Source organism: Coturnix japonica, chromosome 1 (assembly GCF_001577835.2).
Source record: "Coturnix japonica isolate 7356 chromosome 1, Coturnix japonica 2.1, whole genome shotgun sequence".
Classification (NCBI taxonomy): domain Eukaryota; kingdom Metazoa; phylum Chordata; class Aves; order Galliformes; family Phasianidae; genus Coturnix; species Coturnix japonica.
The window spans coordinates 28,233,075-28,258,109 of record NC_029516.1 but is presented as its reverse complement, the minus strand read 5'-3'; the positions used below and the strand labels follow the sequence as shown (position 1 = coordinate 28,258,109).

General features: G+C 40.1%; 1 protein-coding gene and 1 long non-coding RNA gene across 3 annotated transcripts in view; one reads left to right on the top strand and one right to left on the bottom strand.

The window, feature by feature from the left end:
- Window positions 1-2,506: 2,506 nt before the first annotated feature.
- SLC38A4 (solute carrier family 38 member 4) lies at window positions 2,507-24,102 on the top strand. Of its 2 annotated transcripts, none has more exons than XM_015855121.2 (16): window positions 2,507-2,629; window positions 6,582-6,808; window positions 7,431-7,521; window positions 8,629-8,744; window positions 11,844-11,917; window positions 12,038-12,130; window positions 13,220-13,301; window positions 13,395-13,477; window positions 13,587-13,645; window positions 14,034-14,312; window positions 14,433-14,512; window positions 15,606-15,706; window positions 16,623-16,747; window positions 19,049-19,193; window positions 19,957-20,054; window positions 21,536-24,102. In XM_015855121.2, exons 2-16 carry the CDS (start codon window positions 6,666-6,668, stop codon window positions 21,635-21,637), a joined length of 1,671 nt encoding a protein of 556 aa, XP_015710607.1. In that variant the 5' UTR covers window positions 2,507-2,629; window positions 6,582-6,665; the 3' UTR covers window positions 21,638-24,102. The 2 variants fall into 2 exon arrangements, with proteins under 2 accessions (XP_015710607.1, XP_015710614.1); XM_015855128.2 differs by lacking the exon at window positions 2,507-2,629 and adding an exon at window positions 4,993-5,110.
- The window catches only part of LOC107309946, a 57,132-nt gene continuing 46,309 nt past the window's right edge, over window positions 14,213-25,035 (bottom strand). The window contains exon 5 of the long non-coding RNA XR_001553405.2: window positions 14,213-15,740. This is a non-coding gene — a long non-coding RNA (uncharacterized LOC107309946). The remainder of the gene's footprint in view (window positions 15,741-25,035) is intronic.

The following is a 25,035-nucleotide window of genomic DNA, read 5'->3' as shown; positions in this document are numbered from 1 at the left end:
GGTCACCACAACCTCTTTTCAGGTAATTGTAGAGAGTAATAAGGTCACCGCTGAGAGCCTACTTATCTAGTCAAGACAATCCCAGTTCCCTCAGCCATTTCTTATAAGACTTGTGCTCCAGACCCCTCACCAGCTTCAGTGCCCTTCTGTGAACATGCTCCAGGGCTCCAGAGAGTTTGTGGATACCCTGTCCCTGGAGGTGTTCATGGCCAGGGTGGACGGGGCCTTGGGCAACCTGCTCTAGTATTAAATGTGGAGATTGATGGCCCTGCTTGAGGCAGAGGGGTTAGAGCTTTGTGATCATTAAGGTCTCTTCCAACTCATGATTTTGTAATTCTATGTAATGCATCCTCATTAGAGGCATGACAGAAAGGACTCTGCAGTCCTATGTGTTGCAGTGTGTCCAATTTCTGGAGGAGGACTGAACATCAACATTTGCTCTGCTGAGAGAAGTCTATCCCAGTAAAAGTTAATCAGTATTTCCAAGATAGGAATAGGCAAAAAGAACTGTCAATGTCAAGAAGTCCCACGTTAACACAGGCGGCTCCTCTTCTGCAGACGAAAATTGCTGACAAGCAGGAGGATGTCTTGTTCCAGTCCTAGCTTCCCAAAAGTGCCTGGCATCTTTGAGACATCAGGTGCTGCAGCAGGGGTACTCCTGTGCACCATCTGTCTTGAAAGTTCCATCCCTCCACATCTTCCCAAGCACCCTGATGTGGATACAGAGGGAACTGCCACACAACTGGGTGTTAGACAGAGGTACTATATGTTGTATTTGAAAAGGAAATGAACTCTAGTCTTGATTATTATTTTTTTAATTAGGTTCAAAAAATGTATCCAAAGTAATTTTCACAGCTGCTGCTGATTTGTTAGTACATCTGTCCTCAAATCTCCCTGCTGTTTGCTTTATAGTTTACAATCTTATTTTCATTTGTTCAAAGAAATGTTTTTCTCTCCCCTGTCATTACATGAGGCACTCACATGAACAACAGCATGTGGAGAAAACTGTCCGTACCCACACCCCAGTCAAGCATGCAAAGCAAATAGTCACAAATGCAGGGCCCCCCAGCCCCTCTCACAGCCCCACTCATTGTGACAAAGGTATAAGCACACTGGTGTCCAACCATGATTTTTCAGGCATCTAAGAACTGCTTTAATTCATTAACACCTATTCTGTGCCATATGCTTCAGAGGAAAAGCCTGTTTTCTTTGTTAGGCCACTTGATGCAATGGAAAATACAGGCAGCTTTGAGACTCAAATTCCACTCAGTAAGTTTAAGTCCAGAATTTGGCCCATTTTTCCAGCTGTGCACACAGGTTTTAGGCAAGATAGGACCTCTGGCTGTAAACCATTCACTTCCTAATATCTGCTTTTGGCATAACAGGCAATCCCATTATCATGGGAATGCAGAACTGGAGGAGACATAGATTATTTTTGTTAAACTATTTATCTGGGGCTTTGTCAGTAGTCAGATTTTATTTTTTTTTTTGGAGGGGAGAACATGAAACAACACACCACAGCCAGCAGTAGCAGCAAGCTAGAAGGAGTCCTGCTCTTCCATGCCTCACAGGGACGGTGATAACCAGGAAAAGACACCGAGAAGGTACCCATTGAGGTACAGGGTGGTTGTGGTTCCAACAAATCGGCACTGGCTCAAGGAGAAACACAGCATGGCAAAGTGCCCAGATGAAAGTGCCAGTCCCTCCAGGCTGTCACCCTGCCAGAGCTAACATGATTTGCTCCACAGAGACTCAATGTCATCCTGGCCTTCCAGCCACCCCAGTGGTGCCAGGCTAAGGGCTTTATCAAAGAGCCTACTTGGCAGGGAGGGAAGGAGGTAAGGAATAGGAGAGGTGTTTGTTTGCTTGTTTGTTTGTTTTTTAATTATGGTCATTATCTAATTGGATAAAATGTAGTAAATTCTGAAGTAGAAAAGACTCATTGCAAACAATGAAATTACTACTCCACAGCTCTATCTTGCAGTTAAATGAATAACACTTGGCATATGCCTAGCAATTGCTATTATGGTAAATATTTCAACTGGGAAACTAAGGCACAGGTCAGGCACCTGTCGGCAGTCGCACACTTCCGACCCAGCCCTGCACTGCACACCTCGTGGCCATCTCAACATGTGTCTGCACCACAGAGATAAGAGCTGTGTGGGAGCCCTGAGCTACTTCTCCCAGATGCCATTTTTAAGGCTTATCACTATAGTGCTACTGCAAGTTGAATGCGCGTGGGTCACTCAAAACTCAAGATTATCAAATGAAAGCACAGTCAAGCCTGGGTGAAGCATTCTGCAGATACACGTTTTGTAACAGCGCTAAGTTCTGTCTGAGAGCAAATAGCTCTGGAAGAGAGATGTTTGCCCTCAGTGTGCTCCAATAAACTGATTCACCTTTTTTTTTAAACCTTTTTTTTTTTTTTTTTTTTAAAGCTGACGCAAGTTTGTCAAAGGGAGTTGTTGGGGTGTAGCTGCTGTTGATTGGTTCAACTGATACACTCCCATTTGTCTTTAAATCACTGTCCAACTGCTGTGGGTTGCACACAAGCAAACTTTTCAACAAAGGTGCAAATTCTAAAAGATAGAACTCACTCGGCAAGCAAGAGAACCAGCTCAGCCCACAGGTAAACCTACCATTTTTCTCTCTAATGTATGATCAATTCATTTTAGACACTGTCCACACCTTCCAAAATTACAAATGAGAAATGCAATCAATTAATCTGTAAATTAAAGTGCAAGATGAAAGATGGGCTCCTTAAGATTTACTGACATGGTGATTTATGTTGGCAAGTATTTGTGGTGTTTCTTCCAAAATGAAATATAGCCCTCTTTCTTTTTTTTTTTTTTTTTTTTTTTTTTTTTTTTTTTTCCTCAACAGAAGAACAAAATGTAAACAACCACAGAAGTAGCAGGAGGTGTCTAAAATTGACCAGACTATTAAGAAATGCTTGCTTGCCTTTGGAGCCCTTGCCTAACTTCAAGGCTCTTGATTTACTTGGCTAACATTCCAGAAAATAAATGAATTTGTGGAAGCAGACTTTGCATTTTAATTGTTAATTTCACAGTGATAACACATTTCGTTTTGAAATAGCTGTGCAGACAATAATATTGTAAGCTGTCAGGAAGATGAGGAATCTGGCTAAGTCTGCTAACCCAGATACCGCTGTGGAGCTTACAAATCTTGCTACTGTAAAACCTGCAAAAATGTTGTTAGTTGTATCTGTAACCTGACGTTATTTGTGATTGATAGCCATTCTCTAAATGTTCCAACTGCAGATCAAATGGAAATCAGTAATACTGTGATACCAAATGCCAAATAAATTTATTGATTTCTGAGTGATTTCTGAAAACCGTTATTTAATAAGCAACAAATAACGGTACTCAGTATTTGAACAGGAAAATAGTTGTATAGGAATTAATAGCTTTCCTCTAGCAGTGGGCAGATCACTTCTGCAACCAGTATTTCCATTTTAATGCCATACGTCTTTCTGTTCAGCAGAATGACAAAGGAAAGAATAAAGCCAAGTTCAAGGAATGATGTAGTGCTAATGGAGTTTTTTTACAGGAAAGCCTAAGGGAAAATGTATCAATTTTAAGTGGAAGAAAAAGAAGTGGAGAGATTTTCGGTTACTTGCAGACTTACAGAATCCCTCTGTAGGAGGAGGAATCAGGGTTGATTATGATGGGTTTAGGTTCTTCCAATGAGTTTTAGGTGACAAATTCAGATTTATGAAGCAGAAAGCATTAAGTCTCAGAGGAGCTGAAGCAGATGACCTTTGATTTATGTCAAGATCACCTCATGTGATGAGTTCTGTTCTGGCAAGACCCAAGCCTTGCTGGCCTTGGTGGCCATGCTCTGATATGTGGCCCTGCGCCTGGCCCTGGCCATCACCCAGGGGCAGCAATCACCTGACTACCAGTCTACAGAACTTCAGATGCTTCCACCTTTATGCAGCCAACTAGCATGTCTCCCTGTTCCTAAATAACATCTCACAGGTACAGAAGCAACCCACGAGTTGTGCTATCATGCAGAGTGGTGGCGGTGGTCCTCTTTGCTTGCTTGCTCCTTCTTAGGTACAAGAGGAGAATATGCTGCTTGTATAATAGGCCTCAGCATCCTCCCAAACCCTTCAGGTTTGTGATTTTTTTGTAAAACTAATCATATCATAAGACAGTTTTCCACCAACTAATAGGCAGCTCTTCAAAGTTCTGCTGAAGATAAAAGGCACACCTTGTTGCTGTTAATGTTGGAGGTAGCAGCAGGATTAAAATCTAACTAAGTATGGTCTGTGGATCTCATCCTGCCCCCATTTATGTCAACGACTTTCATCTCATGGTCATACAGACCCCTGTATCTCTACCAATTGCTCCCTAATAAGTGACAACTGCAAGTCACTGTGCTCTCGGTAGACCTAACATTGCCATCTGAGGGCTCGTGGCTCTACTGGAAAATTCCTGTTTTATGCAGTAATTCCACAGTCTCTTGTGATGACGCCCATAAGTCAGATTATTCACTTGTGTAAATGTTTGACAGGACAATGTCCAAACGATTCTTGTGCTGTAACATGTATTTCTAGTCAATTTTTTTCCCCCTTCCAAACTGTTTGCTGTGCTGTACAGAATTTCCTCCTCATTCTAACCTCTGTGTAACTCAACTCCTAGCAAATTTTTTTTGATTACTTCTCCCATGTCCAACTCTTTGAAGATGTGTATGCTTTGGACTGCCACATCTGGAAAAGACATTTCTCTGACGAGCAGCAGGCAGTGCACACAGAGGAGATTTGATCAGAATAGGGCTAAGTGCAAGCAGACGTGCCTGTTTGGTTTTTAGGCATTAAACTCAAAATAAGCATCAGGAAGTGGAACAGCTCTCTTCCTTGGACAGGGCAGCGTTTGTATTTGAAGGTTTTGTGAATGAAGCTGCAGTTGGGACGGCTTTGGGTTTTTTAATTTTTTTTATTCTCCCGGCGTTATTCATACCCTGACTGGGCAGAATCCCCAGGTTTCAGGAATGTGAGCCTGCCAGCTGCACTGCCTGCTGTTCTCACCCACACTCGCACTCCCCGAGTGGCAGCAGAAAGGAGTAAACAGAGCTGCGATCTCTGGTAGGAAACCTTGAAATGCACTCTGATATTGCTTTTCCTTTTCAGTTGTCTGATCTGGGTGGATGGTTTTAGTAAGAAGTAAGGAGGATGACTCTATTTTCTGGCCCAGGGTCAGTTTTAGCCTCCAGGACTGGTGTTTAAAGTTTACATTTGCATTTTAAGCCTGTGCACTCTAACATTTTGCCACTATAGATACATTTGCAGATGCTCTTAAGGACAGCATGTGATAGTGAAGGTCTGGTCATCAAGAGAGATTGTATATCCACAAATGCAAAACCAGGAGAAATTGTAGTTTTAGTGCTATGGAGGATCAGACGTGGAAATTATTAGTAGCAGTGTTTTCTGATGTTGTTATACATTGTTGGTCTGTACTTAGTGTTTGGTATTTATGAGAAAGGAAATGGCACCGACCAGTTTGCTCACCTGCGAGGTAGAGGCTGCAGGGCTGGGAGGCTGCAGGGCTGGGAGGCTGCAGGGCTGGCACAGGTAGAACAGGGACTGCAATGCTGCCCAGTCTCTGCTCACTCCCTCCGTGTCCTGCTCTGTTGTCTCCCAGGCTGAGACATAACGTGCCTCAAGGATTATCTTTGGGAAGGGAAAATTGTTGTAAAACTGGAAGGTTTCTTGCAAAGTATTTTCCTCCTGAATGTGGAAATAAGCAGATGAATGTAAATGTGTGTTTGCAGACTGTAACAAGAGGCTGATGAAATCCCGGAGGTGAAGTTCTTTGGTTTGCACAGCTTCCGTTGACCCAGATACAAATTAGCCTATAGAATATATAGACCTCCAGAAAGAGAGCTGAGCATTTATCCATACCATTTTTTAAAAGCTGGATTTTTTCTAATAAGAGTAAAGATCATAAGACTTTTATCTGTGTAATAACCCTGTGTGAGCCAGAGCTCCCAGCTGTGGGGCAAGTGAGGGCTGGACACATAATCACAGAAACTTCTGTATGAGAACTGCACCTCCTAATTATCAAAATAGCGATAATGCAGATATGCCCATATTTACAAATAGAATCCAGGGTAGGGGATGAATCACCATGGCATCTAAACTTGTGACAACATTCATTTCACAACAAATGATTCAAAACACTGAGAATTTCTTTTGAGTGTATACGTTTGGAAGCAGTGTTAGCAAAACACTGATGTACTCTTCACTTCTAACAGTGATTTCTTCTGCACCACCATCCTCTGGCAATGCAAAATCAGCAATTCCAGTAACTACTTTCACCTGGATTTGTAATTTTGCCAGATGTGTCTATTGGCCACTACACTCCCCATTTCAAGGGAGACAGAAGGGCCAAGTGCCAGCATATAAAGGAACATTGTGCTTGCCCAGAATTTTCCCAGTCTGCAACAGTCTCCTTTCCTAATGCTATTTACAAAGAACAAACACAACCCCAACGATTCACAGTCATTTATCTAATTTGAGGAAAACTCTAATGAGTCCTGTTGTGTGTTGTTTGCAGAACAGAGTGTTCTGGCAGCTCCCCATGGTAAGGAGAACCCACAGACGGGCACTGCAGTCCTGTTTACCCTGAAGAAGAGACCGCATGCTGGAAATCGCTGACCACTCCATGGATCGCATGGAGCAGCAAAATGTCAACATTGAACTCGAAGAGCAGAGCAACAGCGGGGAAAGCCTGGAAGACAACTACACAGAGCTGATTGACTCTGAAAAGGCTGCAATTAGGAGGTAAGCATTTAAGTGGGAAGACTCATCTGTTCTGGCGAAAAAGCAGTAATCAATAAACAAGCTTCACTAATGGCATCTGGAACTTAAAACACTTTCTAAGTAATACACTTAAATTAGTGTGATTGCTTAGCTAGTGTCTCCCTGAGTCCCAGCCTCCCTGTTCTGCTCTACAGATACAGTGCCCAGCACAGCAGGGGCAGCCCAGGGTGCTCAGTGCTACCACCACCCTGAGTGACCTTTGCAGACTCCCCATTCCAATCTTGGCACCTCCCACCCACACAAATCAATGTGGAAACTGATACCCACGTATCAGTAGTAGGTTAGTGCAAGCCAAGCACATGCTGCAGCCATCTGGGAGGAGGCAGCTCTGTCCAGGGCAGGGGATAGAGCACAGCAGTTCCCACCAGGAGATGCTCAGGCACATACAGCAGAACCCATCATGCTGCCAGCCTCTGTGCAGCCTCAAGAAGATGTTCAAAACCAGCCATCAGCCTCCAGTTCCTCACTCACTGAACCCATTTCCAGCAAGGCAGCTGCAGGGCACTTTCCTCCCCTAATAACAAAAGGCATATAATGTGTCATAGGCCTTACCTCATGTTTTCTCATTTTTCTTTGTGTTTAGTCCATTTGCTAGTGATGATGCAGAAAGTCAGAAGTTCCTTACAAATGGATATCTGGATAAAAAGAAATTGGAAGACTATGGTGAAGAATATGTAAGTTGTATTAATTTTTAAGTGTAATTACAATTAAATCCTATGAACCTGAATCATTTTCCAAAAGTTTCAGTAAACAAAGTTACTCAGGAGCTTGTTCAGCATAATCTTCACTTTAGAACAGTAAGCAAACATCTTCTAAGTTAGTGCAGCAAATTTCTGTTGTCTTGCAACTAAAACTAGATCTTCCCTTTCCAAACAATAAGAAAAATTTCCTTAGATCACGCTCAGTACAGCACTCATGGAGTCCCACTCAAGATATCCAGCCCAAGGTGGATCTACACGCCTATTCCTGATAGGAGTTCTGGTTCACAGAAACTTTCTTTCTCCCATTTAAGACAGAGGTGGGCCCTGGCGTTTTTAGTGCTTGTTTCCAGCATTCATGTAAACAAATCAAAACCCAGTTGCATTATGTTAAAGAAGGGACTCTCCTGATAAATTCTGTGATGCTGAACGTGACACAAACAGCACTCTTCCAGCTCCTTAGACATCTCTATGTGCAATTGGGATGGGCGTGTGTGTACCTGTGCTCAGCATTTAACTTTATTCAAAGTTATCTTGGATTTGAAGACAAAGCAAAGGGTAATGTTAGTGGTCGTGTTACATGTTTTATTAGGATTGTTCAAATAAATGCACCTGATTAAAGAAAAAAAATAATTATTATTGTGACTGCAAGCTAACGTTGAGAGCCATATCCCCCCATCCCTTCCCACTCAGTGGCAGATGTGACTCCCTCACGGTTTTTATCCTCTCCCACTCTCTTTCTCCAGCCTGATCCACACTGATCTCCTTCCCATTCAACCACTGCTGCCTCTTCTCTCACATTTTTAGCTCCACAGAGAAAGCAGCACATCCTACCTGTTGAAAAGTAATCCATTTGTTAAGCCAATAACTGGGAAAGCTACCTGATAGTAACGTGTGTTTCTGTTGAAGTTGGTCAACACGCAGCCAACTGTGGCTCCTCTACCACAGCAGTCTTTTGATTTCAAAAGGCTCCACCTCTAAAGATTGAGAGCAGTAAAGGAAAACAACAGTAGTGAGAACAGTTAACTTATTGCACCCAGTAAAATGCAAACTAATAGACATCTTTGTTCTTGCTTCCTACAGCACCGGGGCAGAGCTTCCTTTGGCATGTCCTCCTTCAACCTCAGCAATGCCATCATGGGCAGTGGCATTCTAGGGCTGGCCTATGCCATGGCCAACACAGGAATCATCCTTTTTGTGTAAGTACATAGAAAGAAAATGAATAGAACATAAGAATTAATGTAGAGCTAATTTTCTTTTGTGGTTAGAAAGGTAAGTCAAGCTTAAGAATAATATTTTTTAGCTGAAATGTTTTCTAAGAGCTTTTGTAATGAAAATATTTTAGCTGCACCACAAGAAACCATCCACAGCAGACAAACCTTTTTTTTCCCTTGTTTTAGCTCCGTTTTATGTCAGGAACACAACTGACAATGGATGCTGTGTAGTTTTAAAAAAAAAAAAAAAAAAAAAGGGGGAGGAGGGGAAGGGAAGAAGGGAGGAAGAACAGCATACTTGTCCTAAAATAACAACACCAATCTTACTGGTACCTTATGGGAAGTTCACAGCGGCAATAAATCACATATGAGTAAATCACACATGAGTAAATCACACATTTACACCGTCCTAACTATCTAATCACTATTTAGAAATGGGAGAATAGTATTTGACATAGGTCTGAAAAGGCAATAGGCTTTGATCGCAAAGGCCTGCACAGATTTATTCAGATTTGATGTTGCTCCTCCAGTTCCATTCATACTCTGTGCACAGATGACAGCAGAGGAATGTGGCTGAGATATTTTATCTATACAAAATGAGATGTGATAGACAGTAACAGATAGTCATATGAAGTTTTTTAATTTATGGATAATCCTATGAAATGAGAGAGGTTCTACAAAAAGTTAGTGGGGTTTGTAGTGTTTATTAATAAATGTATTTAATCTTAACTGTGGCCTCAATTTTAATCCTCTGTTAGGTTAGAACACAATATGATGGTACCATATGACATAAGGTCATTGTTTTACATTATTGAACTCTAGGAAGCCTTTAAATCAGGCTGCATGGCTATCTCTATATGGCTTTTTTCTTCTGTATGTCTTTTAACTAGAACAGCAACAACATTTGCAGTGCTACACATATCTCCCAGTTGCTAAGAAACATCTCCTTTTTTGCCAGCAGAATCTGTAACTGAACATTAACTGTAGATGCAAATGCTGCCACACTCCTGGAGAAGTGTTTCCCAACACCTGTACTCAAGTGGTTAAATACAGTTTTTTCAGATACAAAAACAAAACTCTGTTCTATAACCGAGTGCAGTAGACTCTGGAAAATGTAGGATTCCTTTTCCCCAGCTTTCTCTGAGCACTTGTGCTAACCAGTATTGTCACAGATTATCGCCAGAGAGAAAATAATAATATACCAAGATTTGAGGGGAAAAAATTACCCTTGCAATATTTTTGTTCTTCAGGATCTGTTCATCCAAAGGAGTGGTTGAAAAAAAAGTCTGAAGTGAGCCTAATGGCATTAGCTCTACTATCAGTGCTAAAGCAGAGTGCAAGCCTGTAGTTATGCTACAGCAATCCTATGGAGTCATATAACAAAAACAAAGGATGTCTCCACCCCACAGTTCATTTTCTTTTCTGTCCTACTTCCATACTTTGTGCATGAGAACATTCTTCCTTCTGGCAGAGGAAAGTGTTTTAAATAAAACTGAAGAGCTGTGTGAGGATATAGTTACCCCTGTGGCATGCATACTCTTGCTGGAAGTTCCTCTGTTTTCACAGATTGTGATGTTAGTAGGACAGAAAAATTCCATCTACTAAATGGAAGCTGCTGTACATTAATTCTAATTTTGACTATACTGGCAGCAATTAATTTACAATTCTCATGCTGCCCAACTGCTCTAGTACTGGAAGATTTTCTACAGGGTGAAGTTGAGAAAAGGGTTTCTAAAACTCAGAATCTCCTAAGGAGCTCCCATTTTACCTTCCTCTCCCACAGAGGAGGTTTGCACAGGCATGGAGCACACACCAGAGTGTCTCTTCTGCTGCCTTGCAGGGTTTAGAAAGTTTGACCAGGATGGCTTTAGTTTACTAAAGTAGCTTCACCCCGTGTGCCAGGACTCAGAAGCCATGTCTTTGTATCAAAGCTGGATGGATGTCATCAAGGAAGATGCCATTTTGGAAAGATAAACTGCAAACTCAGACATGAGCTCCCCTTACTGGACAGCATGAGCCCACAGCATGAGAGTCAAATCTACTCACTCAAAAGTCTGTAGCATTGTCCATCTCTCTTAGAGAAAGCAACTTGGTCTGGTGACCACCACCTGACCACTAAACAAATGTCTCTTCTTCGGCTATAATTCATTTACAAAGAATTGATTTTCGGTGTCTCCCATTTTTGTACGAAGCTTTGTGTTCTGAAGAATGAAAATCTATTCAGCTATAGAATAAGGCATATCAGTAAAGCTGGTATTTCCTAGCTCTGTCATGTTATCATCACATCTCCTTCCAGTGCTTATGCAGGCTGACAGCAAGATAGTTGTGGTAGTAAGATATGTTGACTACAATCTTATGCACTGAAAATGCCATGCAATACATTTTTCACCAGCATTCTGTTAGAGGATGGTATCTGAAATCACAAAGGATGCAAACGTGTGGAAGGAACATGGCAGTTATAAGAATTAATGAAGGCAAGCACCAGTACTTATAAGTAGACTAAGTTAGAAGGGAATGCTGCAAGTGCTGCAAAAGCACATCTTCCACTGTCATACCACACTTTAGCATTAGGTAAGATTCTTTATATACTCGTACTTTGCAAAGCGTGCATCTGAAACTAAGATCTACAGCCTCACAGTACTCAGTAAAATAGAAGTCTAAGCTGAAGTTGGCAGTGAATTTGTCACAGTCACAGTTTAGATTTGTGGATTATTTTTTTACAAATCTGTACAAGGAGAGATAAAATAAGAGGCCACTGAACAGATGACTCCAGAGACCTGAGATCTGCTTATTTTTATCAAGTTTTACTAAAACATAGCACTATGCTTCTGTGGAATAAATTGGCACCTGTCTGGAATTAAGCAAACACTGGGAGGCTTTTGAAGTGTCAAAGGTGCAACTTCAGCCATGAGAAACCTACAGCTAACCTGTACCTATGTAATTTGTACCAGGAGTCCTGATACTAGGCGCACACTTTCTAGAAGTGTTTACACACTGAACTTAGAAACAAGCTAGCATCCATTCAAATTAACAGAGTACCTCTAATGTTGTGCATGAGATTATGATTTTTGTTTTGCCTTACAGAGTTCTGCTGCTCAGCGTTGCACTGCTGTCACTCTACTCAGTCCACCTCTTACTGAAGACATCAAAAGAAGGAGGTATGAAGATCAGGTTATGACTGACAAAAAAATCCCTATTGTGCGCACATTTTTTATCTTGGAATGTAGGCCATGTGGCCCATGGCTCTTATTTATTTTGGTGTTTTGGTTTTGTTTTAGGTTCATTAATATATGAGAAGCTGGGAGAAAAGGCATTTGGATGGCCTGGGAAGTGCAGTGTTTTCATTTCGGTTACAATGCAGAATATTGGAGGTAAGGGTAAAAAGGTTTTAGAAAAAAGTTTTCTAACTTCCTATGTTTTTCTATAAAACAGAAGTACTTCCTTCTCTCTGACTAAATGTCATCAGAGATGACCAGAATACAACACATGTTATTAACAAAGGAAGGCAAAAGGAAATCTTGCTTGGTTTCAGATGACACGGTGATGTCTGCTAAAAGCTTGTTGCCTAAGAAATCTGCACAAGCAATGCAGGTACTTCAGAGATGACTAAAGTGGCTTGGCCAGTTCTCTTCATTGACTGTGGCACAGGCTAGCCATCTGCCTGAGGTTAGAAAAGATGAATCTCACCTAAAAGAAGTGCATAGTTCTGACTTCTACTCTTCTGCCTAGACAGAGCTGGTTCATATCTATCTATTGCAATAGCTTTATTCAATTGTATTCATGAAATATCCTATTCTGTGATATTCCATTCATTCTCCAAACATGTACACTTCCCTGATAGAGAGGAATACCTCTTTCCTGTAGTCCAGTGGTTTTCAACTTGTCCAGGCTGTCTTCCAAAGAACTCTCTGTGGCCAATGTAAGATTAAATGTCTGCTTTCTGCCAATATATTTAAATGAGATGTATGGAAGGCTATCCTTCTGCCAACAATCTTAAAAACCAGCCTTTTAGATATGTGTAGTAGAGTATTTGGAGAAAAAAATTAGAAATTGAAGGGACAAGAAGGACAAAGAGATTTGGAGTAAGTGACAGCCGAATTTTCTACAAAATGTGGGTGGATGGTGTCCATTGGAAAAGCAACATGTAAAGAAGGAAAACAAAAGGAAAAATTACAGATGTAAATTTCATAACAGTGATTTGAATATGTTGTTAAGTTAGTAGTAGCTGTTGTAATCTAAAACTAAATGCTAGATGCCATTCAGGACATGTTTATAAGAGAAAAATTTCTCTTTAGCATTTCTTTATTTGTATTGTGATTTGAATAAAATTCTTTCTGTATTTTAGCAAAATCTGATTTATTGAAACTGTATGCTTTTCATGTAGTATCAATGCTTTTTAAAACAAATTATTTTTGTTGGAGTTGTTCTGTTTTCTCTGAAAGTGTTTGCTTGATTTTCAGCAATGTCAAGCTACCTCTTTATCATTAAATACGAACTTCCTGAAGTGATCAGAGCATTTATGAAGCTTGAGGAGAATTCTGGGTAGGTACCTTTGCCTAACCTGAGCCCAAGACAAAAAAAATTTTACTATGATGTCAATGGTAATGTTTGTTATCTTTTATTTCCCCTCTTTAGTGAATGGTACCTAAATGGGAACTACCTCGTCATACTTGTAACAGTTGTGATTATTCTTCCCCTTTCACTTCTAAAAACATTAGGTAAGGTTAATATCCCACTAAATCTCCTTTCCTATTTCTATTAGGATTGTGAATTTATATGTAGTTGAATTATATTTATATATTTATTTATTTATTTTTTGCTTCATAGGTTATCTTGGTTATACGAGCGGTTTTTCGCTGACGTGTATGGTTTTCTTTGTCAGTGTGGTAGGTGGTTGTTCAGGACTTGCCTCTAAGCAAATATAGAGCCTGTAAACTGCACAGCATTAATAAATCCCTTACCAATTTAATGTGGATGTTAGAATAGTACATGCAAGTGAATCAAATCAACAGAGTGCTGAATAAAACCAGAATTAAAGAGATCAAATTAAAAAGCAGCACCTGAAACTATAAAACATAAAGCAGAGCAACAGCAGAACCAGAATAACAGCAATTATTTGCTGGAGAAGTAGAAGTGATAGTATTTAATTTCATGCTCCCTCTCTTTCGCTTCTCCTTCTTCTGTGCCTGTCTTTGTTCCTGATGGTTTATCATGGCTGTAAATTTAGTCTCACATAGAAGTACTCTACTGATGACGTTGCCTACTCTTTTGCAGGTAATCTTCAAGAAATTTCAAGTACCCTGTCCGCTCCCCATCATGGATCATGGGGCTGGAAATTGGACAGCCACCAACATCACACTGCCAATGCACCTGGTCATGTTACCAAATGAGACTCTCAGTTCTGGGGTGAATTTCATGATGGACAACACAGCTGGGCATGTGCCAGGCCTTGAGGAGCCTAGAGATACTTTCCTCAGAAGTGGTGTAGAATATGAAGCACACAGCGACAGCAGTGACTCGTGTCAGCCCAAATACTTTGTGTTCAACTCACGGGTAAGGGAAATTCTGTCGAATTTGCCTTTTTCTGTTTGTACCACAGCTAAACTGCTGCCTGCCAAAAGTCAGAGACTTATAGCAGTGACCGTTCTTACTAATGGGAGCTTTATTTTACAGACTGCCTATGCAATTCCCATCCTGGCATTTGCATTCGTATGCCACCCTGAGGTGCTACCAATATACAGTGAACTGAAAGAGTAAGGTTCTTAAATTTTGTCCCGTACTTCCAGTTAACCATAGCAGAGATTACTTTCTTCCTGTTTTGCCTTGATTGCTGGTGTATAGGCACCTACCTGATAATGATTTATTTTGCACCATAGTAAACAGATATCAGCTTTGCTTTAGTCAAAGAACTGACAAAGAACTGATGTTCATAGAGCTGCATTAATATTTACTAAGTAAAGGATGAGTCTGGACAGCCCTTTGAATGACATGAAATATGATGGGGAATTTGGCTGCACAACAGGCAGTGCTGAAACAGAGAATTCTGGTCTCTAAAAATATCTTCATGAGTTTCTTCGTCAGAGTCAGCTGTCGCTTACTCTTAAAGTTCCCTGGGATGCCATTGGTTTGAGCGTCTTACACAGACTCTTAACCCACCCCATTTTGATTATCAAGTATCAAAATCAAATACATTTGCTTAAACTAGCACAGAGCTGATAGTTGGGAAAGGCTAAGAAAATGCACTTGTTCAGCAACAAGAATTATATTGCAGAAGTTTGTGTTGCAAAACTCAAGGAGCCATTTAAGCTCCATTACCTCCTATTTTAACATGCTTAACCTCAGAATTAAGAATTATCAGATGATTTGGAATTTGTTTCCAGGTTCTGTAAGCTGAAGATCTCCTTATAAAGAAATATTTAACCGAGGGTTCTCTGAAGAAAGGAGCTGACTTACAGGAGATACTTGAACCTGCAGAACAGCGCTATGTAGATGAAAAGGAATATTCTTGTCTCACTATTGTTACCAGCCATATAGTGTTAGCTAATCCATTTTTTGTTTAAAATGCATTTGAAATTTACAGTATAGAAATAATGATATATTTAAAAAATTAAAAATAAAAAAAATGTTTACATGTTGTCACTCAGTAAGCAGTAGAAATAAAGTTTTTTTGGTGCTTTTCTGTGCATAGCTATTGTTGCAAAGCTCCAGGAGCTTTGTATAGTGCACAGAGCTGCTATAAACTTTCTAGCCAATGAGGGAATATCAGTAGAGGCTCCTCGGAGTACTTCTTGTACAAACAGAGGCTTATAAGAATAGTACTGTTACTCTTTTTCTCTCCTACTCCAGTCGCTCCCGAAAGCGAATGCAGAATGTCTCAAATATCTCCATCACTGGCATGCTCATCATGTATCTTCTGGCTGGTCTCTTTGGATATCTTACCTTCTATGGTAGGTCAAAGGCCTGCTCTCTGCAGAATTTTACCTGTTTCAAAACAGACAAGATGGATCAACCACATGAAGGCAGAAGTGTTGACGTGTTTTCTGTGGGCCTTAATTCAAGCACTAGTATTATTTAAAAGTAATATACTTTATGTAACCTCCTGCATAAACAGTGAGACTTATCCAGCTCTCAGGCCACACAGTCCTCAACCTTCAGGTTCTTAGGTGGTCCAGCTGTGCATCTCATGGCTTTGTCAGCTCAGACAGCAAACTGCTGTAAACTTGGCTCTTGGAAAAAGCCAAGAGTGAAGCGCTAAAAATACTCTGATGCTCAACAGTTTTACATGACATTGTTAGCTGCTATCCACCCTGGCTCTGATGCTGTTAATTCAGCCTCATCTGTACTGAAAAACAGGAGCAAACCGTTCTAGCATAAAGAAAATACAGATGAACTGGACTAATCGGTAGATAAACAGAGTAGCTCCTATATTAGCACACTGGTTTATGTAAACGCCACATCTTTTTACTTCATTAGTTCCTCTGTTACAGCAAAGAAGTAAATGACACAGTACAACTGTGGCAAAAGGGCTGGGAGATTTGGGTGGAGGTTCAGGGATTTTCCCAGTTCTCGTTTTTTGTCTTGTATCAGAGAAATTTTTTGCCTCAGGTTACACATTCACACAATGACTTTGAGAATGTCATTTGAGAAGCTAGAGTACAAAGCGTCACCTCATAGATGTGCTATAATCATCGTCTCTGAATGATGGACTTGTATCAGTCATGCTGGGAAAATTCCTCTTTGGTGCCCAGCTCATAACATGGATCTGATGACAGCAGCTGGGCCAGAGCTAATCTTGTCTGGCTGCACCTTTGCATGTGCAGATACCATTTAAGGGACTTATTCCCTTCTGTTTCCTTTTTGCAGGAGAAGTTGAAGATGAGCTACTTCACACATACACCAGGGTGTACACTTTTGATGCTCTCCTTCTGTCTGTGCGCCTTGCGGTGCTGGTGGCTGTCACCCTGACTGTGCCCCTTGTCCTTTTCCCTGTAAGTAAAAGAACTGCTGGAGATGTAATTGGGGCTGGCCTGTAGACACGAACTTTGTATGCTTAGAAGCATATGAAAATATAAAGAAAAGCAAGCCTGGGTTTTGTTTCAGGGTGGCAAGCTGTCCCATGTGCAGCTTGTCCACAGCAACCACATTAGGCAGCTAGGGTTGCAAACTTTGAAAGACTGAAATAAATCAGTCTTTATAAATAAATCAGAAATAAATCAGGAACAACTGCCCTGGCTCCCTTTGGCACTTTCTGTGCTATATTTAACAGTGCAAGCACTAAAGACTGGGGATATACTGAAACCACCTACAAGATTTCCTAATACGTACCCACTACAGCATCCAAAATCAATGGAATGCATGCAGCTTATACCATGACTATCTTTTGTGCATTCCCAATGAAGCCAGGCAAAAAACGCTGTCAGACAGTGAGTTTGGGGGCTGGTGTGCTCTTCAGTGGAGCAGACCTCAGCCCAGCACCATGTGAAGGTGGGGTCCCATTGGCCCATGTCATGACTGCCGCTGTCTGACAAGAGCAGCAGCCTTAGAGTTTAGCTCTCCTATTGCCCTGGGTGCAAACACCAGCTCTGCATAGGCATTGTTTCCAGGCTCACTGACAAATGCTTCAGAGCAGCAGTCATCATTCAAGGTTGCCTGCCAAAAAATGTGTTCTGAGGTAAAGCCTTCAAAGTAATTCTGCTCAGAATACTGCGATGATCTGTCCTAAAGCTGTGTTTTAACCAATGACTCTTAACCAGCTGAGCTCTCTTCATGGAAAAGCAGAGAGCCCTGCAAATGCTTCTATCTGTCAGAAGCATTATTTTGCATTTTTAGCTTTCTATATAATTACTTCTATGTTTGAATAATATACAAAGGATTAGAAGATATATACTGCAGAGCTAATTGCCCTAAATATATGTACATATGTGTGTATGGAAGAAATATAATTTTCTTTAAAGCCCACATATCAAACAACTCTATGTGGCCCATCAGGCCAGCCTGTTCAGCATCAGTGATAAATCAATTACTCCAGTCAATCAGCATAGTTATACCAGCAGTTTTTCTATGAACTGCTACATTTTCATAAAGTGGTCTGAGTTTATTCTTTAAATAATAATAATGAAAAGAAAGAAATCAGCGCATTGCTATCAAAAAAACTTTGTCAGTTTACCATTATTCACTGTGAATTTTCAGTCTGGTAATGTCACTTCAGTGGCAGCATGACAGCAGGGATAATGCACAGGATGCTGACAAGTGAACAGGAATGCAGGCAGTGTTTCTTCAGTGGCGTAAAGACGTTTTACACCAACTCAGGGACCAGACAAAAGTTTTGCTACCTGTCTTCTTCATAATGTGCGCTCACATCAGCCTGAAAAAATACAGCATGCATGGATATGCAGATGGATGTTGTGTTTTCATACGGCAGGCTTTGAGTCTGACAGAACGCCGTACTGATACTGAACAGCCAAACTCATCCAGAAGTAGAAGCAAGCCTTGAGCTTTTCCCAGTTTCACCTTCTACCTTTCAAATCTTCTAAGCTTATCACAGTTCTTCACAGTAACACTATCTACTGCCACCAGAGGGATTTGCAGATGACCTTTCTCCTACTTTCCGTTTTCACTGGTGAAAGAGCAAAAAAAAACCAAAACCAAACCAACTCTATTGTGTGAGAAAGTGAAGCAAAGAAAAAGGATCTTTTGCAACAGCTTTTTTATCTAGAATTTGATTTACTTTTTTCCACGTGGCAAGAGAGTTCATTGTGATGTATATGTGTGTACGTTTAATGAACGTAAAACAAAAATGTTCTTTATTTCACAGAAGTAGATTGCAGATATCCCATGAGATTTTCAGGGGAATCAGGTTCAGGAATACAGCAACTCAACTCAGATTTCACCTGTGCATGTTTTGCCTGCTGATTAGTATTCACAGTGGGGGTATCTCTGGGCTGGTTTGATTGTGGTTGTTGTTTTTTGTTGTTTTTTTTGTTTTGTTTTTTTGGGTTTTTTTTGCTGATACCACATCTTTCAGTTGAACAGATTTCATCTCCCCGATTTTACACTCTATTTACTCATCTTTCTCCTACACAGCAAATATTTGAGTTTCTGCATGAGTCTGTGAACCCAGTTCTCAAAAACCTACACCAGAGTGAGATTACATTTAGGGAGTCAAAGACTAAAACACATTTCTTTGGTCAGAATTTCTCACATCAAAAGTAACCAGTGTAGATCATTTAAAAAGTGAGATGCAAAGATAAAATAATGTTTTAATTTCCTGGATTATTTTTGTCTTCCAGATTCGTTCATCTATCAGTGCATTACTGTTTCCCAAGAGGCCATTCAGCTGGATACGACACCTTCTGATTGCAGCAGTAATTCTTGCTTTTAATAACATGCTTGTGATTTTTGTCCCAACTATTAAAGACATATTTGGATTTATCGGTAGGTTTCATAAATACCTTTTGTTTATTGTGTTGATACTTTTTGCAACATACAACATTTGTGGACTGTATGACAGTCTTCATGTGGATGTTACATCACCATCATGCCCACTAAAGCATGTCACTCAGTGCAACATCATCTACCCTTTTCTTCAGTCAGTGGTGATGAACAAGAATTCAACATAAATTCAGTATAAAAACTGATAAGGCATTCACATTTTGATATGATTTTTAAATCACCTGTGATTCTGAAGCATTTATAACCTGGATCAAATGTATTGATCAGGCATGAGTAGCATGGTCTATTGGCTGGCAACTCTGTCCATGGAGCTGGATGAACTTTAAATCCTCTCAACCCAAATCATTCTATGATTCAATGCCAGTCTGTCCCCATTTGAACAGCTCATATGCAGATATCTACTTGCAGACAGACAACTATTGCCTCTTCAGCCCTGAGAACCCAAGTACTTGGATATCTCTGCCACACTTGAGGATGGGTCTCAGCAGACAGGAATAATTGTACTCCAAAGGAAGCCACCCAAGTCAGTCCCCATAAAACCCACAGAAATTATTCCTTAAACAGAAACCTAACTCTTCTGCAGGGGGCTTTCAAGCCCCCTGAAGTTGAAGCCATGCAAATTGAAGGTCATGCATGACCTCAAGAGAGTTCTACACACATATTCCCAATCTCTTTGCACCTGGTGGACGGACCATGTTGGCAGGGTGTCACACAACATAGTACTCAACTTTCTTCTTGCTTCCAGGTGCCTCTTCTGCCACAATGCTGATCTTCATCCTCCCTTCTGCATTCTACTTGCGGCTCGTTAAGAAGGAGCCCATGAGGTCTCCCCAGAAGATCGGGGTAAGAACTCTGGCAGCAGTTTTTGAGGAAGAATGATGGGAGGGTGTGTGCTTTCCACTGGCCACAAATGCAAGGTTTTTTACGTGCAGTGTCTGAAAGCAGATCATAAATGGTAGGGCCTTACCAAAACATAGACTGGACAATGAGATTCATCATAGCAAGGAGAGTCAGGATGTGCAAGTGAAATTGTTTAAAGCTCTACTGCTACTGCTAAATTAACAACAGTAAGTGTCTAGGTGTCTCATAACACTATAAAAAGGAATTTATTTAATTGAATCTAAGGTGTAGTTAGCATCTTCACCTATACAAATGATATGTAAATTGTGCATACGAAGCTGTTGTTCCATGCTAGAAGGCTGTCTATAAGTTAATAGGAAGATGTAAGGTCTAAGTTAAGGAAGTTGTACTACAAAGATAATGAAGTGATACAAGGATGAGAGTTCTCCAGACGGACAGATCTATACACTGACAGGAGATACACATGAAGGTCTATCTACGCAGCATGTCTTTATACTGGACTGCTACAGCAGTATCTTGTATCTGTGTATTAATGCTCATATTAACAGTCACCTGAAACTGAACAGTATCACTGAGGATATGTCCTTTGAACAATTAATCAAAATATATTTATGATATATATATTCAGGAACATAATGTAAACAGACATATGTAAGTACAGCTTTATATGCATTAATTTATTTTTTTTTTTAAAAAGAAAGTAAATGGAAATGGAAGAAGTTCAATTCATACATGACACAAGTATGAAAGAAATGGATTGTTACCGTAAAATGATTTCTGAAGATAACTCAGATAACTCTTGGAACAGTTGTTGTTAGAGAGGTAGACTATGCATATTTGTCCATGTCTCTTTGTACATTCTTCATGATTCTATGCTAGGCATATCTAGAATTTCACACACTGCACAAAGATCACATACAATAGCTGTCTTTGTGTTATGAGGTGGATTATTGTTAGGTGTGGACAGACTCTGAAAGCTAAAGCCCCACTGGAGCAAAGGAAGAATGTAAGCACCTAGATCACTTGACTATATACAGAAATGCTTTCAGAGAAGAAAGATGGGCTTATCTTTTGTCTAATAAAGATGTAAAGGATTAACTCTGAAGCTGTTCATGATGTTGGAAACAGTGCATATGCAATGAAAATTGTCCAGCTTTTAAAGGAAAATAAGCTGTTCTTTGGTTATAATTTGTAATATTATTTATATAAACAAAGTTTGATTTTTTAATTTTATTTTTTTTTTTAGATTTAGTCTTGTAAAACTTGGCTCTTTTGGATTGAAATTCTGCATAAAATTAACTTTGATTCACATAGCCCTGTATAGTTTTACTTCGATTCAGTCACAGAGAATGGCCCAAATTCAGGGCATTGGCATTATAAAAATGTGATTCTCTTGGAAAAGTTTAAGCTACAGTCTGCTCAGTCATTTTCTTTATTAATACAATTTTCTTTTCCTATTACAGGCTCTTATTTTTCTTATAGTTGGCATAATCTTCATGATTGTGAGTATGACTCTCATTGTAATGGACTGGATTTACAATACCCCAAGTTCCCGACATCACTAACCTGTGGAAAGAACCAAGTGCTTTTCTTACCATAATGTTTGTATTGTGTGCTCTAAAGGACACCAAAATGGCACAGTTATTCCTAGCTAGTAACTTCTATATTTTGAAGACTGTTTCTGGTAGGACACTAGAACCCAATGGAGTCTATGTCACTAAGGATGGTTATTTATGCATTAGGACCCAAGCTTAGCATTTCTAGCCAGGCTGAATAAAATGTGTGATGTGGATGCTTTCTATTTTCAAAACAAATGTAAGAGTAACTGTGTACATAGTCCTTAACAATAGTTTGGTCCCACCCTTTTTGTTCTCTCCCATTATATTCATAACACAGTTCCTAGAGCACTGGAAATGTAATGGCCAGAAAACCAGTTAGTGCCTTGTTTTGCACATGAAGCACATAGGAGCAGCTGCCCAGCTCCTAGAGAAAATACATGATTTCTGTAGGGGATCAAAAAAGTGACTTCTCCCCATGGACTGGTCTATCAGAAAGGCAACAGCTTTGGCAAGCCAGTGGACAAAGCCAAGCATCAGATATGTTGCCCATATTTGTCTCCCTTGACATGTGATGGCTGTTGTATGGAATAAAGCTCTCTCACACAGGAGCCCCTGTACTGTGAGTGAAGAACATCTGAGCAATCATGTATTGTTGTTAAAGATGTCTCTGCTGGAAACATTAGGCACTTCTGGGGTGGGTTTTTTTGTTTTCTTAGCTTTTTTAATTCTTGTCTGAGCTTGCATCACTGAACAAGTTCCATCCTCTATAGAAGCTTGTCTTCCATTGTCACGGGAATTTAAGGAGACCACAAGGTGTGGCTGAGCACCCTGTCCAGTATTGTTCAGCACTTGTCTGTTTGATAAATGTTCGGTGCAGGAAACTGTAATTTGCTATATGTATTAATATATGTATTTATGTACATAATCCTTTGTTTTCTTCTAGTTATAAAAATGTTACCCTCTGTTACATGATTTCTGATTTTTTTTTCTTTTAAAATTTATTTTATATGTCACTCTGTTTTCACAGCCACACACTTAATATTGTTTTGAAGAAAATATTTTGGATAACTGGGTTTGTTAAAGGCTTGTTTTATTCAGTAGCATTTGAAATACACTTGCCACAAACGCTGGCCGTTACCTGTGTACAAACAAGTTCAGACATTTAATACTTATGTTACAATAAATGACAAGATGTTTTCCTCTTGAGAATTTCTAATATGTGCATCAAAGTTCTGTATTACCACTATGAACCAAGAACTGGACTAACTTGCTCAGCTCAGTTATGCATATGCCAGCATTCAAAAGCATGCATAATTAAGCTATGTAAAGGAAAAGATATTACTGATAATCTCAAGTGTATTGTGCTACACAGCTGTGGAAGAGAGAAAAAAAATGTGACGTTCCATGTTATAAAGATGCTTAATTAGCATCTAGTAGCCTCCAGACTGTATTTTGTCAGATCTATGGGGAACTCTACAGATGCTCTCTGTACTGTTTTTCTCCAAGAGAGGTGACAGGAGCTCTGTAGAAGAGGGAATTAGTGGGAAGGTGCAACTATTGGGTTTAACATATTTAGGAAAATCCAGTCTCCTGTAATTGGTGTTTCTATTTTCCAACTTAGAAATCCATTGCATGCACACATGTGAACTCTGAAATCCAACTAAAGCTGCCTCTGCCCACTCTTCAGCTTCACATAAAATTGACCATGTGTGTCTGTGTCTGTCTGTGTGCGTGCCTGCATGTAAGTGTGGGTAGGCATACCAATTGACTGGAAAAGTGTGTCAGATATATATTCCATGCCAACTGCCGTCTTTCTGAGCACTGTTTTACACCCACTTGAGTACTGACTGCATCCTTAATACTCTAGAGTATACCTCCTTGTGAACGCTAACTGGTTTTGCCTTTATTTATTTTTTAAAGTTTCCTATATTTTGTTCTATTTGAAGCAAATTAATTCCAACAATGTTCCATTAGTACTGAAGAGCGTTTGATGTGAACAAAAGTTAATAGCAATATGCCCAAAAACCTCTCTTCTTGTTAGCATTAGTGAGTTACATGTATGGAAGAACTGAATTATAACTGTGTTTGTTTCAGAGCGCTTACATCTATTGTCTGCAGCTGCATGTGAAAACTTAGAAATTAATGTCTCATGTAAAATGTAGATGACCCCAAGAAAAGTAACTGAAAAACCATGGAACAATAGCTCTAATCACTGCCTTTTGGTGGCACAAATATATTGGTGTCCAGCATAAATGTGGGGAGTCTGTAACATGTCAGATATTCCAGTTAATAAGCATTGCTCACAGCAACATGCAGCTGTTAGCGGGCATAAGGCTAGCACTGCACACTAACTTGTTAGCACTGCTGGAAATGGAGGATGCTGCATTTTCTTGTTTGTCCTGTCATGTTGACAATGAGGATTTTTATTACAAAATTATCCGTTGATGTACAATAAATGAATTTTTCAAGGACTGCAGATCTTTTTCTTCTGTTTTAGGCTAGCAAGAGAAGGAATATTTTGAAAATCAAGCAGAGACAAACTAAGTCATTATATAAGCATCACTAAAGCTACACTCCCTTTTAGGAGAGAAAGGTGTGTATGCATGAATTTACAGTTGAACAAGAAAGCAAACATGGCAGTCTCTTGACACAATAACCATGATACATACTCTGTTTTGTATTTCTTCATGGAATTTTGCAGACATCATTGGGTAGAGAATGGCTGGTGTTAAAAGTGAGGCTATCTGCATGACACTGAATGCATCGTTCTTTGGAGCATGGGATTAGCCCAGATATGCAGTGCAGCAGCTAAGTATAGCTGCTGTTAGGAGTGTGCACCAGATGGCACCACTCTGTATAAATGCTTCCTATCGTCGCAGCTATAGATTTTCCTACTGTTACATATTTGTCTGATGCATAATCGTAGCCCAAAATACATGGGTCTATGAAGCACTAATGAGCTCATGTGAGAACTACATAACCCATGCCAGCCATCCTGCTCACGTAGCTGCCTGCTAGCAGGCCCAGACAATTGCCAGACTCTCAGAACATGAATGGCACCTGCACTGCACCCAAGGGGTGCCCTTATCATCCTCTCACCCCTTCATCCCATCTCATCATTCCAAAGCACACCCTGCAACCTCTGCCTGGGACACGAAGTCCTTGAAATCCTCATGGATCTTTTCCTGGTGGTTACTCCTCCTTAATTCCCTTCATCATCTCCTTTGCTCTTCTTCATATTCCTTGAGCTGTAAATTCCCCGTATTCTGAACTTGTTTCATTAAACTCATATAGTTCATGCAAGTGAATGAGGGTAGCTAGAGAAAAGGAAAAAAACGTGACTGCAAGGCCAAAAAAAGAAAGCAACAAATATGTGTTAGAGATATTGTCAGACAAAAAGCTAT